Raw genomic sequence first — 16,848 nt, 5'->3', positions numbered from 1 at the left:
ACTTAACAGTTTTCAATGGAGAGTGTTCACACAGTGGCCTGAGAGTCATTATGTACTGGGTTGGTTTGGACATGCATATACATCACCTGAACACTGCACAGTTGATGATGAATGGAATGTCATCTGATTTCATTCAGTAGACTCAGGTAGCTGAGTTGATCTAGTGGGATAGAAATGTAAATAATAATAATAATAATAAACATAATTAATGATGAAGATAATACATAATACAGAAAAATAATACAAAAATCATTCTAGGGCAATGCCTTTATTAGGACCAATTAAAATGTGCAAGCTGACTTCACTGAGAAGCATTAGATGTGAGGTGAGGAGGTGATACCAAAGTTCTGTTTATAATGGCCCATTCACACATGTAAGCCATCACTTGGCGCTATAGTCATCATGTGATGAGCATGGATGTGTGAACTGGGCCTGTGTGGCAAGAAACTGAGGGTGTGATCCTATGCATGTTTACTGTGAAACAAGCCCACTGCGTTCGGTGGGGCTTGCTCCCCAATGAGCTTGTTTAAGCTTGTCATTGGTGTGATTTCTATTTGCGTGTGTGGATATGAATGAACCATCCCGCAGCTCACTGAGACGACTGGCAACAAAAGATTCCACTTGACTTGAATGGACCTCTGTGCCCCCGGCAGGTCATTCATTGCAGTGGCTACCTAAAGATCCGCCAGTACAGCCTGGACATGTCTCCCTTTGATGGCTGCTACCAAAACGTCGGCTTGGTGGCCGTGGGCCACTCCCTGCCCCCCAGCGCAGTGACGGAGATCAAGCTTCACAGCAACATGTTCATGTTCCGGGCCAGCCTGGACATGAAACTCATCTTCCTCGATTCACGGTAGGTTGGCCCCACGGCTTCCTTTGCCCTTGTCCAGCAATGCTAGGCCCAAGCAACCCACCCACGGCCTCTTGTTCTCTCTTTGGCAGGGTAGCCGAGCTGACGGGTTACGAGCCTCAGGACCTGATAGAGAAGACGCTGTACCACCATGTCCATGGCTGCGACACCTTCCACTTGCGCTGCGCTCATCACCTGCGTAAGGAGCCTCTTTCCCTTAGCACCCTTGAAGCCCCAGCTGAGGCAGGTTGGCTGGGAACTGGGAAGTAACCCACGTGGAGTTCAGTGGGACTTACTCCCAAGTCCAGTGGGCTGGCTTTTTGAGCAGCACCGACAGCAGCGCAATGCGAGTTGCGAGGAAGTCCCACCAGTTCAATAGGACAAGCGTTGCCTTAGGATTGCAGCATCCTCCATTCTGAGAATGGGGAGGGAGAGAGAGAGAACCCAAAATCAAAGCATATTTTCCAGGAGGCTGAAAAGTAAAGCGCCATTCCCCTGCAATTTGAGGGAGGGGAGGGATAGAAAGGCAGGGGAGGGATTTCTCCACTCCAGCACAAGAAGAGAGATGCATTGAGACTTGAGAGGGAGGAGCTGCCCCTTTACTTGAATCAACCAGTCTTGATCTTGTAGCCTCAGTCCACATGGTTAAAGGGTGTATTTTCTGGAGCCTCTAAATAGATGATGTGGCTCTAAGGGTGTAGACAGGGAAAAGTTTAGACAGGGAAACGTACTACAACTCCCAGTGTTCCTCAGCCAGCTGTGCTGGCTGGGGAATGCTGGGAGTTGCAAGACTTTCTGTCTGAACATGCATAGGATTGCGCCTTACATTGATGAGGAATCCAATGGTGAGATCTTCTGTATGCGATGCAGGAGAACATCAGTAGTAGGATTCCTCCTCAGGCTATTTCTTTGCTCGCTAGAACAGGGACGGGAACACATGGACTGCAACTCCTATCACCCTCACCATTGGTTATACTGCTTAGGCTGATGGATTGCAGTGCTCCAACTGGAGGGCTACATGTTCCCCAGGCCTACACTAGAAGAGGCAAGTCGGCATCTCTTACCATGAGTTTTAGAAGCAGTGGCATTTTTAAAGTATTGTTCTACTTCTGGTTACTGTTGCTGGTGTCACTGCTGTTGCACAAGGAATGGCTCTTTTACTGTTGAACGTGGCTCCTTCCAGCACAAATTCTCCCCACTGGCACCACCACAGCTTCAGTACCGCTAGTATTGTGGCCAGCAGTAGTTGTTTAGACTTCCTCTGCAGTTCCATTTAGCTTTGGTATCCATAGGCTGTGATCCTAAGAGCAGAAAATCAGAATATGGACACAAAGACTAGACGATCACAGAACAGCTAAGTTTGCAACCCTACCCACCAGGGGTGGGCAGAAGATAGATCTGAATCTACCAGTAGATCTCAGGCTGGTTTGCGGTAGATCAGCAAGGATTCCCAATTATTTAAAAAATAAATATTATTAATTTATAAATAATAAATTATTATTTTATCATTTAAAAATAATAACACCTCCTCTGCAAGTTATACTGCTGAAGTGAAGAAAACTTACGGCAGGGGTAGATCTGGAAGGCACCAGGTCTCCTGCCCCTGCCTTAGAGTAGCCAGGAGTGGGTTTTGGGGTGGAAGGACTGTGAGCTGCATCCAATTCTGGGACTCCAAACTCCTTCTTGGCCTTCGAATTCCTTAGTTCAAAGTGTGTGTCTTTTGCAATAGGCACTGGTTTTGGGGATTCTATACACGTTTACCTAGGAGTAAGCCCTAGTGAACTCAATGGGACTTACTCCTGAGTAGACATGCATAGGGTTGTGCTGTAAGTTGGTGAGTGTAGATCTTGGAAGTAAATGGCATTTCTGGATAAAGTCAGGGGCTCCTCCCGCCCCAAAATTGCTGCTGAGATTCAAGCTTGGCTGGAACTCTCACACACACACCCCCCCGCCCTGATCTGGAAGGCCCATCCCCCTAAATGATGGAGGGAAGGCTCAGGGCTTAGTGGCAGAGCACATGCTTTGCATGAAGACAATCCTAGATTCAGTCCTTGGCACCTCCACCCCGAAAGAATCTGAGTAAGACCTCTATCCAGGACCCCTCAGAGAGGCACTGCCAGTCCCAGCACATAACACTGGGCTAGACAGACCTAGTGTCTGACTTGTATAAGCCAACCTTATATATGTGCATGGTTGTCTCAGTGATGAGAGAAATGTACTCTGCACATGATCAGATGTGCTCTCCTATTAGTTCACTTATTCCAGGGCTGAGTCTGAGATCTAGAAGTGGATCCTTTCTGGAATCGGTGGGATTTATAGCCTGAGTCTAATGTGCCTTATAAATTCAAAGGGAATCTACTCCATCCCAAGCCTCACTCTAAACTCCAAAGTATAGTGGATAGCATTGTGTGTGTGTGTGTTAGAGGGGTGGGAGTATCCAGTGTCTGTCTGAGAGATTTGCATTATGGTTAATAGGAATGACTTTTGTGTACAAGGATTTGTGGATTGTGTTTCTGATGCTATTCCTTAACATGTTTTCCAAGAGAATCTCAGGCCTATTAAGGTCATAAAATATCTAACTCCACCCCTCAAAAAGGCTTATTTTTAGCAAGCAAGGAACAACACGCAGTCCCCCACCCCTGCTCGCCCCAGAATTGCTTTACGATGTGTTAATGGTGGTTGATGGAATACATTTGGCATGAATAAGTGATATGGTTTGGAGATGGGCTGCTATGGAATCATTTCTCAAGCCTGGCATGAGTGAGAATTTCCTAGACAGGAGGACCCTTTGGGTTTAATCCAGAATTTTTCAAATCAGTGGAAATTTTGGTGAGATGCACATACTACTCTCTCCACCCCACCAAAAAAAAATCTTAATTTGAATTCTGACTGTTGCTGTATTCTTCCTACCACTCACTAAGGTTCTATGTCAAAATGTGGTTCCTGATCCTAACTATATTTTTCAAAGGAATGTTCATGTTAGTGGCTTGGAATACACTTTTCCAGAGTAAATCCCATTCCCTGGCTTATTGCTTGGTTTCATCCCCCCTGCCCCCCCCCCGGGCTATATGCCAGTCCTGTGCTTTCTGTCTCTGTGGACAGACAGAAGTTCAGCAGGTGAAACCTTTTCTTCAAGCTGAGCAATGTTGCATTGTTCAAGGAAGAGAATGTCTGCCAGAAAAAAATTAGAATGATAGCCCTGTGTCCTATTGTTGACTTCAAGGCAAGTAGAAGTTAACATGCAGTACTGTACACATTTACCACTGACTTCAAGAGGGGCTTACTACTGAGTAGGCTTGTACAGGATTGCAATGTAAGACCGCAAGTCTTACAAACTTATCTAGGAGTAAGTCCCATTGAATTCAATAGGACTTTCTTCTGAGAAGACATGCATAGGATTGTGCTGTAAAAATCTCAAATCCAAAGAATCCAGGTGGCTTGCTTTGAGATCCCTGGCTTTTCAGGCCCAGCCCCATTAAATCAAAGTATATAGATTTAAATGTGTGGTGTGCCTTTAACTGCTGCCATTCTATCCACATGTATTTGAAAGTAAACTCCATTGAAACCAATGACACTTTTAAGGAAACAAGGTTAAGACTGACTTGCAAAAGATTTTGCATGAATTTTAGCCCCTTCAGGTCCCATACAACAAAATCAAGCTACATTTTAATATTTAATTTTTAATCCAAAATTGAGAACCAGGATGTTTCCTGTAACTATATTACAAATGTAAGACAGACAGTATTACATTAAGAATTATCATTTGGTAATTTACTGTTGGGAAGCATTAGCCTGCTTACAGAATGCCTGTGTTGATGTCAGCCATCTGGACAGCCATCTGTCAGAGATGCTGCAGTTGCATCCTGCATTGCAGAGCCAGCATTGAGCAGGGGGCTGGACTAGATGATCTCCAAGATCCTTTCCAATTCTACTGTTCTATATTCAGTGGGGAAGAAGGTCATGACAGTTGAACCCTTTAGGAGTGTAGACACTACAAACTCCTTAGGCTGCAATCCTGTGGGCACTTACCTGGGGATAAGTCCTGTTGAACTTAATGGGGCTTACTTTTGAGCAGACATGCATAGGACTGCATACACTAATGATAGCCAAGAAAAGGCATTTTCACAAGAGGCCATCAGCATGACATTTGATCTAACTGCTAACACTTGTGAATACCTATACTATAATAACCACATGCTAGAATCTCATTTTCCATTTGATTGACAGCACGGCTGGAAAGTGGACTGAAGCTGCAGTGCAATCCTGTGTACACTTACCTGGGAGTAAGGCCCATTGAACTCAGTAAGGCCTACTTCTGAGCAGATGTAAAGGAGTGCGCTGTTAATGATTGGTGTGCCTTATGGTCAACATGGTCTTTACTGAAGAGCAGTCACTTTCTACCTTTAGTATGGTAGGAGTTGTAATGGGTGGGTGTGGGTGCAATGATCTGGAGAGAGGTGCTACTTTTAAATAGACATAATGTACACAAGTTGTTATTTGTTGCTGTGTATGATGTATTGATGGCCTTTCTGTAATGGTGTTAATGTAATGCTGTAATCATCAAACAAAACAACAATAACAAAAATACAAAGAACTAATAAAGCAATGTTCTAATCTCTGGTGAGAACACTGAGAGTCTTTCCTTGAGGAGTTCATTGCTGATTGGTCAAGTGAGACCCAGTGAATGGAGTATGAGTATTCAATGCTATAGCCTTACTTGAAGCCAAGGCAGAGCCAGCCCCACCACTAGGCAGAGTAAGGCAACTGCCTCAGGCAGTGGATGCTAAGGATTGGAGTGTTGGAGGACAGAGCTGTGTGTGGCCTAAGCTCACCTGCATCCCTCAGGTGTATTGGAGGACACTATCCCAGTTTCAGTGTTGAAATGCTGCTACTCTGGACAGCTTCTGCACATGAAATGGGCTAGTGGGGTGGTGGGACCACCATCTTGACAGTGAGCAAAATGTCTTGGGCCAGCCCTGAGCTAAGGGGAAGTAGATCTGGATGGGAGACCATCCAGTTGCCCTGAACTTTTTCTTTTTAAGAAGCAGGATACAAATAAAATAAATGGTGCAAAACAAAATGGAGCCAGGGCAGTGATTTGCTGTTATCCTTCCTTGAGAGCACAACAGAAATGGGGCATCACCTCCCCAAAATAAAGCTGCAGGTGTCTTTCTTTTTCAGTGCTAGTGAAAGGGCAAGTCACCACGAAATACTACCGCTTCCTGGCCAAGCAAGGCGGTTGGGTCTGGGTGCAGAGCTACGCCACCATTGTTCACAATAGCCGATCTTCACGACCTCACTGCATTGTCAGCGTCAACTATGTGCTCACGTAAGTACCAATCCTGGAAGGCTGCATCCCAATGGAGGGCCTGTGCTGAGTGGTGCAAATGTGGGGGGACATCATGCACCCAAGTTCTGCGAAGGCACAAGTCTCATGTGGGAAGCTGTTGTGGGGTGGGGTGGGGTGGAGAAGTGCTTGATGGATTGCATCAAAGGTGCTCTTCTTTTCTTTTGCCTGTCATGGAAATGTTTTAAGTGGGGTCATAAAAAAGGGCCAATATTTCAGTCCTGCCCAAATGAAAAAAAATCACCCTTCTTTGGCTCTGGCCTTTAGTTGACAAGGCTCATCCCACTCCATGACTTTGGTAGGAATCTAGGGGGTTCTTTCATCTGCCTGAAAGCTTTCCTCTCCTGTCTTCTTCTGTTTCTCTAGAGGGGAAAGAACAAGATTTAGGGCTTTGTCACCCCTTGAGTTTCCTCCCTCCCTGCCTCCTTACAGTCGAAGGGGCACCCTGCATTAAATAAAGTTTAATGCAGCGTAAAAGAAAGGTTTCAACGTACGGAGTTATTTATACTTAACAAACAGGACATCTGTTTTTCTTTTTCTCTGAAAAAGGGGGAAAAACCTGGGAGTTTGAAGTTCTTAATTTTATCCAGAGTTTCTATCAAAGCCCTGTGATTTCTTTCTTGTTCAAAGGGATGGAGCCTTACATGGAGAGAGGGCGGGGGTTGGAGTGACCAGAAGGGGTTCAGTTAGCAAAATAATAAAATATGAGGAGAGGGCAAAGGGGGGAAGAGTCCAATGAAAATGTTGACTTTTGCCCCATACTCCTTATCCCATCATTGCTAATATTTAGGCATTGCCAGAGGTAGAATTCTGCTTGGATGGTATTAGACTGCATACTCAAGGTCACTGAATGTGAATTTGTTACCTCTTAACACAGTGTACAGTGCAGTCCTATGTATATTTACTCAGAAGTAAGTCCCACTGTGTTCAATAGACAAATGTTCATAGGAATGTGGCCTCAGTTGTTCTTCTGTTGCCAGGATCAGAACTGATAAAGAGTAGTGAAGGGGAGATTCCCCTCCTCCCTTTATTCCATGAATCCTGATTTGGAAGAATGCTGGTGACTGTGAGTAGAGAGCCAGCCTAGAGAGTAGGGCAGTACATTTGATTTATGGCCATAATTAGTGTATTTAATGCCATTTATGGCCATAATTAGTGTATTTAATGCCATTTGTGGCTGTAAAGTGCTTATTTATACACAAATGCTGCAATTTACATATAACTAAGCACTTTATGGCCGCAATTTGCCCAGTCACGACTGCTAATCACGACTGCAGTTGGAATATTTTGTCTTATTTACAGAGAGAGACAAAACCCGCTGAAATCTGGAAGATGTGCTAGGGGCTCCAGGGCCCTAAGAGGGCCAAATTTCCCCACAAATACCCCCACCCCCACCAAACATTGGGGGATTCACACATCACTAGAGGAGGGGCATAGTTTTGTGACTGACAGCTCTAGCTTCTAATCACAGTGAATAGTTTTACCATGATTCTCCAATCCCAGTGCTTGGGGGGGGTGGTGTTGAAGTAATGTATCACAGGCCCATCCCAGTGTTCAATACTTTTTGCTATTTCTGTCTCCCAGGAGTAAGAATGTTAAAAGGGTTTTGTGGAGTCTGTGAGAGCTGCAAGGGTCTAACATGGGGTGCTTGCTTGTAAAATAGTGGATGTTCAAAATAGCTGCAAGGGTCTAACATGGGGTGCTTGCTTGTAAAATAGTGGATGTTCAAATCCTTCTGCCTCTCCCACTGTATGCTTCACATCTACCCTCTATCCTTGCCCTATTGCACTTTCTGTGACTTTGGTGCCAGTTGAGCAGAAAACAAACAAACAAGTCTATGCTGTTTCTCAGTCATCATAACTCCTTAACTGCTAAACCTGTCCTTCTGATATTTTGCATGTTTCTTGCCTACAGACACCTCTATGATATATGCTATCTTCCTACAACCCTCCCCCAAGAAACACTGTGGCGGGGAGAGCAAATCACTTCACCACTTCCTTTGAATGCTGCCCTTCCACACAAAAAATGGCTGTAGCTTTCCTTCTGAAATTTTGTAGACTTCTTAGCTAGGGCCAAGAAGGGTAGGGCTACAATTGCATGAAACCTCCTGCATTTATTCATCTGAAACATGGCAGGCTTGACCCCCTCTAATAGCACAATGATGCCAGTGGTGCAGCTAGGCAATTTTAGATGCTGGACTTAATGGTCCATTTAGATAGCTATGTGTATTACTTCAGCAATGCACACACAACTAACAAAAGTATGCACATAACATTTCTCTTTCCTCCCACTCCCACTGCCATTCCATGCTTTAAAACAGCTTCTACACTCCTGATATGTTAGAACAAAACCAAAACTGTTCGGCAACTCTGATTTAAAAAGAAAAGAAATGTTCTGAGCATGTGCAGTTTAGCATTTTAAATTTGCTTAAATCGTAGCACCATCATGACTACAGGAATAAATGGAGTTTGCTTCTGCACCTGCTGGTCTCTGGGAGTGGGTAAAGTCTAGCCTTGGCTGTACCACTGAACAATGCCTGGAAATTTAATCCAATTCTGCCAAGAAATAAAAAAATATATTAGCAGTTCCTGTCTGTCTGTCTGTCTGTCTGTCTGTCTGTCTGTCTGTCTATCTATCTATCTATCTATCTATCTATCTATCTATCATCAGAAATTAAAGGCGCCTAGAACAAAAATCCCTTGGACCTATTTGGCTGGAACTTGGCAAGTATAATTCCTCATAAGGGGGCTACTATGCCTGCAAGTCTAATCCAGTTTGGTCAAACAGAAGAAGCTGTAGCCATTTGTTGATTTCCAGTCATAACCAATTCATTCACTCACTCACTCATTCATCCACTCATTCTATTTCTATACCACACCACAGTTGAAGCTTTCTGGGCAGTTCACAAAAATTTAAAAAACATAAAAATACATTATATAAAGTATAAAACCATTCATGTAAGGACATAGAACAAAACATACACACAGCAACAACATGTATCTAAAACAATTTAAAACAATCAGTCATAGACAATCAGAGAGACTCCTTATATGCTGCCAAATGCCTGAGAGAGGAGAGCAGTTTTAACCTGGAACTGAAAAGATGACAACGTTGGTGCCAGATGGGCCTCGTCAGGGAGATGATTCCATAAATGGGGGACACCACCGAGAAGGCCCACTCCCTTGTTGTCACCCTCCGAGCTTCCCGTGGAGGAGGCTCCTGGAGGAGGGCCTTAAATGCAGAATGTAGCATACAGGTCGGATTCATGCCAGGAGAGGCATTCTGTCAGGTACTGCGGTCCTGAGCTGTTTAAAGCCAATGAGGCACAAAGCTTCAGATTTCTTAATCAAGATTTGGATTTGGTCCCCTGAGTCAAATCAGGCAGGCTCCAAATCAGTCCAAGGAAATGGTGCTGTTTTCCAAATTGCTAGATCAGTGCCCACCCCGACTTAGTGATACTGAAGCACCATCGGCATGTGGCGTGGTTGCTGCCACAAAACGTCTTCCCTGTGTCTGGCTCCTGTGTTGTATCACTGCTGTGAACTGATTGTGTAGGTCACCTGCATCACATGGGCATTGGCCACCTGAGCTGACCCAGCCCCAGTGCAGGTGTAGACGAACTGGTATAGCAATTATGTATATGAATTGGCTCACTTGTGTGTGGTTCTTTTGGGCATTGCAAATGCAACATGGGAGCCGAATGTGGGGAAACAGTTAGGTGGTGCAACCTTGATGCTTTCATGTGGTGTAAAAGGTTTTTTGTTTTTTTTAAATATCACCCCTTAACAAGATTACGCTCCTATAAGCTGAATCAGTACTTCAGTTACAGATGCGCAGAGGGGCCCCACTCCCCCTGACATTTTTATATCTCCCTTTAGCTACTGTGTTTAACAGGCTCTGGGGGGCATGATTTTGCTGAATCAAAGAGTGGGGCGTGCGGATTTTATTAAACCTCCCTCTCTCAGTAGAGGATTTTTTACTTGCACATTTGCTTGCTATTGTTAAACTATTGGGAGCCAGAAAGTTTCTACTGCTAATCATCCACCAATCTTCTGATAGAACAGGGATTTTGTTGGGCTGCAACTCCCATCATCCCTCACCATTGGCTATGCTGGCTAGGGCTCATTGGAGTTGAAGTCCAGGGGCAGCTCAAGGGATTTTGCTGCCTGGGACAAAGGACAAAATGGTGCCCCCCCCCCTGCCATGTACAGAAGCTGATTGGACTGGCAGCTGAATCTTATTTTGACAGTGGTGATGGCACAGCACCCTCCTAAGGGCAGCAGGCTAGCTTAGGGGGCACAGGGCATGGCAGGTGGCCTAGACAGCTCTGTCCTCCAACACCTCACCAACACTCCTGACCCCATATATCAGCTGCCTGAGGCAGCTGCCTCACTCTACTTAGGGATGGCCATGTTGAAGTCCAGCAACATCTGGAGGACCACATCTTTCCCAACACTGTGGTAGATCCTGATCTATCTCCTGCCCACCCCTGATTTATATAGTGCATTTTCAGCATTCAGAGTGCTCCACCAACATATTTAGACCGTAGTCAATATTATTTACCCCAGACTGCGTTTAGCTGATGTGAGGCTAAAACTGAGGACTTCATAACTCATCCCCCCACCTCAGCTACTACACTAGTTTTAGGCTTGCTCTCTTCATGGATTTTAGGGATTTGCATAGGATCATTGCAGAGCATGTGCCCTCCACAGCCAGCTTCCTGTGATGGGTGTGGGGATATCCCATGGAAAGGATGCTTACATTTTCTATAATGTTTTCTATAATGTTCCTTTCATAGCTAGTCGAGCATTACAGTACTCAGTCAGGAACAGGGGAGGTTCCCATTATTTGATGACAACTGCGTAAACCGTGATACATTGGTTACAATAGCAGCTGATCATCGCCAAAATGATTTGCTGATCATGTGGGACGATTAAAACACATGACCAGCTGACAGGCCAGGTGAAAATGTATTTATATAAAATAATGTTTGGTGTCTGCACCTTCCGTGTCATGACTGTATTAATTTGTTAAGAGGGCATGTCTGTTTTGCCAAGAGTCAAAGGTTCTTTTAGGATTCAGGAGCGATAAACACACAGGTGGATAGAAGTTAAGGATTTTATTAAAGAGCAGGCAAAATGATACAGAGAAACATAAAATATTGATACTAATACTGAGCAAGATAGCTTACTTCTCCATTCTGTTGTTGGGAGCTCCAGGTGAATGACAGCGGAGAGACCCCAGTCAAACGGCTGGCACACAGCACCTCCATGGTCCAGATCTGCATCAAAGCTCTCTGTCGGCAAGTCTCTGGTGACTTTTATACCTGAGTTTTCCTTTAGCTATGTGCAGGCTTGAAGAGCACCCTAATTACTCACACCTGGGCTGATGGTCAGATTCTCAGGTCTCACGATGATCATACATTCTTGTACCACCCAAAAGATAAGATAAAGCGAGTGGACAGTGGCCAAGCTAATTGATTCAAGGTTGTACGTTCCCAGGCAGACAACTAGCCTTGGGAAGCAAAGCTTCCAGCCTAGAGGCTTGAGAGCAATTAAGGGGGCCAGGTTTTTAAGGTTCTCCAGGAGATTCAGGCATGTAAGGAACAATTGTGGCACATCACTTTCCTATCTCCTTGAAATACAATCGTCTTCTGGTGCATTTCCTCTACCGTGGCTCAATGGTAGAGCACATGCTTTGCATGCAAAAGGTTCCTGGTTCAATACATGGCATCTCTAGACAGGGCTGGGAAAGGCTGCTGCCTTCTGAAACTCTTCAGTCGACGTAGGCAATAGTGAGCTGGATAGACCAATGGTCTGATTTGATATAAGACAACTCCCTATGTTCCTTTTTCTGATTAATGTACAGAATCACCTTCAGTGGCGATCAAAAAAAGGAGAATAGGGGAAGATTATAAACCTAGAAGCAGAAAATAACATTTTTTTTAGGGAAAGTGGTATTTGCTATATACTTACTGCTAGTCACTGTGATTCATCTATGATTATGGATCTGAGTAAGAAATTAGCACCACAGTCCTAAATCTATCACTTAGAAAGATGTTACTGCAAAAGAAACCAAAGCAAAGGCAAGTGGATCTGAGACAGCTGCCACATTGGCTTGTATCCAGTGGTGGCTTTGCCTCAGCAGACAGTACTTCTGCTTAAAGAAGACATGATTTTTGCCATTTCCCCAAACCATCGAAGCTCCTGTGCCCATCCAAAAGCTGATCCTGAGGGGTGGGGGACCACAGAACAGTATATGGCTGCCTTCCTCAACCTGGTGCCCTCCAGATGTTTTCAACTACAACTCCCAGTATTCATGACCCCTGGCCATGCTGGCTAGGGGATTCTGGGAGTTGTAGTGCAATGCATCTGGAGGGCACCAGGTTGGGGAAGGCTGTGCTAAGGCAAAGCCACCATTGGATACAACCCACAGAGTCTAATTTGAATGGCTCAGCATAGTGCTGGCCATGGACAGTCCATGTTCAGAATCTTCTCTATGCTGCTATTTGTGTGGCATCCCCCCACCAATCCCTATGGCAGGGATGGGGAATGTGCAACCCTCCAGATATTCTTGCCTTGGGCTGATGGGACTTGCAGTCCAACATCTGGAGGGCCACATGTTCCCTGCCCCTAACCTATGGCAAACCACTGCACACAAATGGCTCAAGACACTAAGATAACTTGACAAGCTGAAACAGTGGCAGGTATTTTGTGTACCTTGATGCTCATATGCTTGTGTTGGAGTTGGAATGTAAGCTGTTTTCTAAAACAAAGGCATGTTTATCTCATTGGAGCCAAATGTGTTTTGCATGCATTGCTGGAGGTCCAATTAACTGATGTCACAGAATGGAAGGTTTGAATTTTCCTCTATTGGGGAAAAACAGTATTTGAAGAGATATCAGGTGCAGATCATTTGAAATCTCTGTCTGGGATGTGTTTTCAGACGGCTATTTCACACAGCAATGAGCATTCATATGTAAACAACTAACTATGCAACCCATACCCTTTCAACGTTGGTGGCACTGTAGTCCCATTGATATGAATGTAGACAAGTGGCTGCACCAGAAAAAAATAGAGGGGGGCCTGCACAGAAAGGGGCTCACCTGGGAGAAATTCCATTCCCTCCAGCAACCGTAGGAATCCATCAAGAATGTGTGTGTATTGGGGGTGGGGTGAGCCCTCTGGCTCCGCCTATGACCAGGATCTCACTCAGAGTTCCTCGATTGTTTACAGGGTGTGCTTTTGTTTGGACAACAAGCTTTGATGATTAGGAGTCAGAATACTAATATCTTTCTGTTTAAAATTCGTGAAACCAGTGGTTGCTTCCCTTCGTCAACCTGGTGTACTCTAGATGTGTTTGACGACATTCCCCATTATCCCAAGCTAGGATGATGGCTGAAGATGATGGGAATGGTAGTCCAACACACATGGATCTGCAGGTTGGGAAAGGCTATGATTGGTTCCAGTCTGCCTCACTGATTCTGAGTACTAGAGAAGCCTTCCCCAACCTGGTGGCCTCCAGGTGTTTGGGGCTGTGACTCTCAGGATTCCTGATCATCGGCCATCCTGGCTGAAGTCCAAAACATCTGAAAGGCACCAGGTTGGGGAGAGCTGCTAGAGAATCTGGGAATGGTAATTATTCCAGATTGGTCGATCCGGATTAGGTATCCCCAGCTTTCAGACTCACCAATTAAGAAAGTTTAGCTGCTTATTGGGTAGCTGTTGTTGTTGTTATTATTCAATAATAATGTTGTCGCTGCTGCTGTGATTAAAAGCAGCATCCGGGGATGGTAACAATTTGTTTGTAGTTTATCTTGTGCATCTAGTGGACGAAGGGGCTGACCTTAGGTCGTTTCAGCTTATTCAAAAAGATTTTTGTATTGATTCTCTACGGTAGCTGTGAAGGAAATCTCTTGCTCCAATTTGAAGAGTGCGGGGGCTGGCGACTAGGGGGAGGAGTGATAAGCAAGTGACATTCAGCTCTACCGTAAAACCCCCTGTACTTACACCCACCCACTCTGGGCAGAACCTATTGGGCATCTTGTTTCCCACTGTACCATATTTATCAGTGTATTACAACACGGGGACTCAGTAAGCTTTATAAATCAGAATTGCAGCCTTATCCACAGTTCAGGTAAGCTGAAATATTTGAATTTCTGTCTTTGGAAGAAAAAAAGGCACTGTGTGAAGGCCAAGTACTACGGCTGAACTCAGTTGTGGGTTGGGTAGCTTAACAAATGTTTAGAGTGATAGATGTTAGTTTTTCCTGCCTTTTTTTCAATATAGTTTGCAATTCAGAAATATTTGCTAATGCATATCCAGCAATGTATATTTGGTCCACGCACCTCTGATATTTTACTACAGTCTCTTAACTTAGCCCTGCCTATGACACCCTGTTCTCTCTCTCTCTCTCTCTCTCTCTCTCTCTCTCTCTTGCACTCGCTCTTGCTCTTTCTCTCTGTTCCTTCCCCTTAGGTGGGACTTACTGCATTGGGTTGGCGGTTGCTCTCTTTTATTCCCTCACCATGCATATTTTGGCACTGTATCTACAGTGTAACCACACTTGAAATACTGTGTTCAGTTCTGGTCACTGCACCTGAAAACGGATATCGCAGGGCTGGAAAAGGACCAGAACAGGGCAACCAAAATGATCAAGTTGTTGTTGTTCAGTCGTTCAGTCGTGTCCAACTCTTCGTGGCCCTATGGACCATAGCACGCCAGGCCTTCCTGTCTTGTGCTCTCTCCCAGAGCGTGCTCAAGTCCATATTCATTGCATCAGTGATGCTATCTAGCCATCTCATCCTCTGTCGTCCCCTTCTCCTTTTGCCTCCAGTCTTTCCCAGCATCAGGGTCTTTTCCAGAGAGTTTTCTCTTCGCATTAGGTGGCCAAAATAGTTGAGCTTCTGCTTCAGTATCTGTCCTTCCAATGAGCACTCAGGGTTGATTTCCTTTAGGATGGACTGATTTGACCTCCTTGCAGTCCAGGGGACTCGTAAGAGTCTTCTCCAGCATCACAGTTCGAAAGCATCGATTCTTTGGCGCTCAGCCTTCCTTATAGTCCAGCTTTCACAGCCATATGTTACTACTGATAAAACCATAGCTTTGATTAGACGGACCTTTGTCGGCAAGGTGATGTCTCTGCTTCTTACTATGCTGTCTAGGTTTGCCATAGCTTTCCTCCCAAGGAGCAAGCGTCTTTTAATTTCATGGCTACAGTCACTGTCTGCGGTGATCTTGGAGCCCAAGAAAATAACATCTATCACTGCTTCCATTTCTTCCCCTTCCATATGCCAGGAAGTGATGGGGCCAGATGCCATGATCTTAGTTTTTTTAATGTTGAGTTTCAAACCAGCTTTTGCACTCTCCTCTTTCACCCTCAACAAGAGGCTCTTTAGATCCCCTTCGCTTTCTGCCATTAGGGTGGTATCATCTGCATATCTGAGGTTGTTGATAATTCTCCTGGCAATCTTAATTCCGACCTGTGATTCATCCAACCCAGCGTTTCTCATGATGTACTCTGCATATAAGTTAAATAAGCAGGGCGACAATATGCAGTCTTGTCATACTCCTTTCCCAATTTTGAACCAATCGGTTGTTCCATGTCTGGTTCTTACTGTTGCTTCTTGACCCTCATACAGGTTTCTCAGGAGACAGGTAAGGTGGTCTGGTACCCCCAGCTCTTTCAGAATTTGCCAGAGTTTGTTGTGATCCACACAATCAAAGGCTTTAGCGTAGTCAATGAAGCAGAAATAGACGTTTTTCTGGAATTCTCTTGCTTCCTCCATGATCTAGCGAATGTTGGCGATTTGATCTCTAGGTCCTCTGCCTCTTCGAAACCCAGCTTGTACTTCCGGTAGTTCTAGGTTCGCATACTGCTGAAGCCTAGCTTGTAGGATTTTGAGCATCACCTTGCTGGCATGTGAAATGAGCGCAATTGTACGGTAGTTTGAACACTCTTTGGCGTTGCCCTTCTTTGGAATTGGAATGTAAACTGACCTTTTCCAGTCTTGCGGCCACTGTTGAGTGTTCCAAATTTGTTGGCATATTGAGTGCAGCACTTTAACAGCATCATCTTTTAGGATCTTAAATAGCTCAGCTGGAATACTGTCATCTCCGCTAGCTTTGTTTTTAGTTATGCTTCCTAAGGCCCACTTGATTTCACTCTTGAGGATGTCCGGCTCAAGTTCAGTGACCACACTATCATGGCTATCAGGGACATTAAGATCTTTCCTATATGGTTCTTCTGTGTATTCTTTCCACCTCTTCTTAATCTCATCTGCTTCTGTTAGGATCCTGCCTTCTTTGTCCTTTATCATGCCCATCTTTGCACAAAACGTTCCCTTGATATACAATGATCAAGGGGCTGGAGCAACTCCCTTATGAGGAAAGGTTGCAACATTTGGGGCTTTTTATCTTAGAAAAAAGCAAGTCAGGGGAGACACAATAGAGGTGTACAAAATTACGCACAGTGTGGAGAAAGTGGATAGGCCTCATTTCTCATCCAAGGAAGCTGAATGGTGGGAGATTCAGGACAGACAAAAGGAAGTACTTCATGCAGCACATATGGAATTCAAACTATGGCATTGGTTACCAGAAGATGTAGGGATGGCCATCAACAGGCTTGGCTTTGAATGGGGGTTAGACAAATT

At 44.8% G+C, this 16,848-nt stretch overlaps 1 protein-coding gene across 1 annotated transcript in view; it reads left to right on the top strand.

Annotated features, from left to right (window-relative positions):
* Positions 1-16,848, top strand: part of SIM1 (SIM bHLH transcription factor 1) — a 91,511-nt gene that overhangs the window by 34,649 nt on the left and 40,014 nt on the right. The window contains exons 6-8 of the mRNA XM_084831248.1: positions 654-853; positions 943-1,049; positions 6,032-6,179. Of these exons, the coding sequence (XP_084687374.1) occupies positions 654-853; positions 943-1,049; positions 6,032-6,179 (455 nt within the window). The remainder of the gene's footprint in view (positions 1-653; positions 854-942; positions 1,050-6,031; positions 6,180-16,848) is intronic.

Source organism: Heloderma suspectum, chromosome 1, assembly GCF_057233095.1.
Source record: "Heloderma suspectum isolate Gila_16-S chromosome 1, 16-S_ref, whole genome shotgun sequence".
Classification (NCBI taxonomy): domain Eukaryota; kingdom Metazoa; phylum Chordata; class Lepidosauria; order Squamata; family Helodermatidae; genus Heloderma; species Heloderma suspectum.
This window is presented reverse-complemented; position numbering and strand designations above follow the sequence as displayed.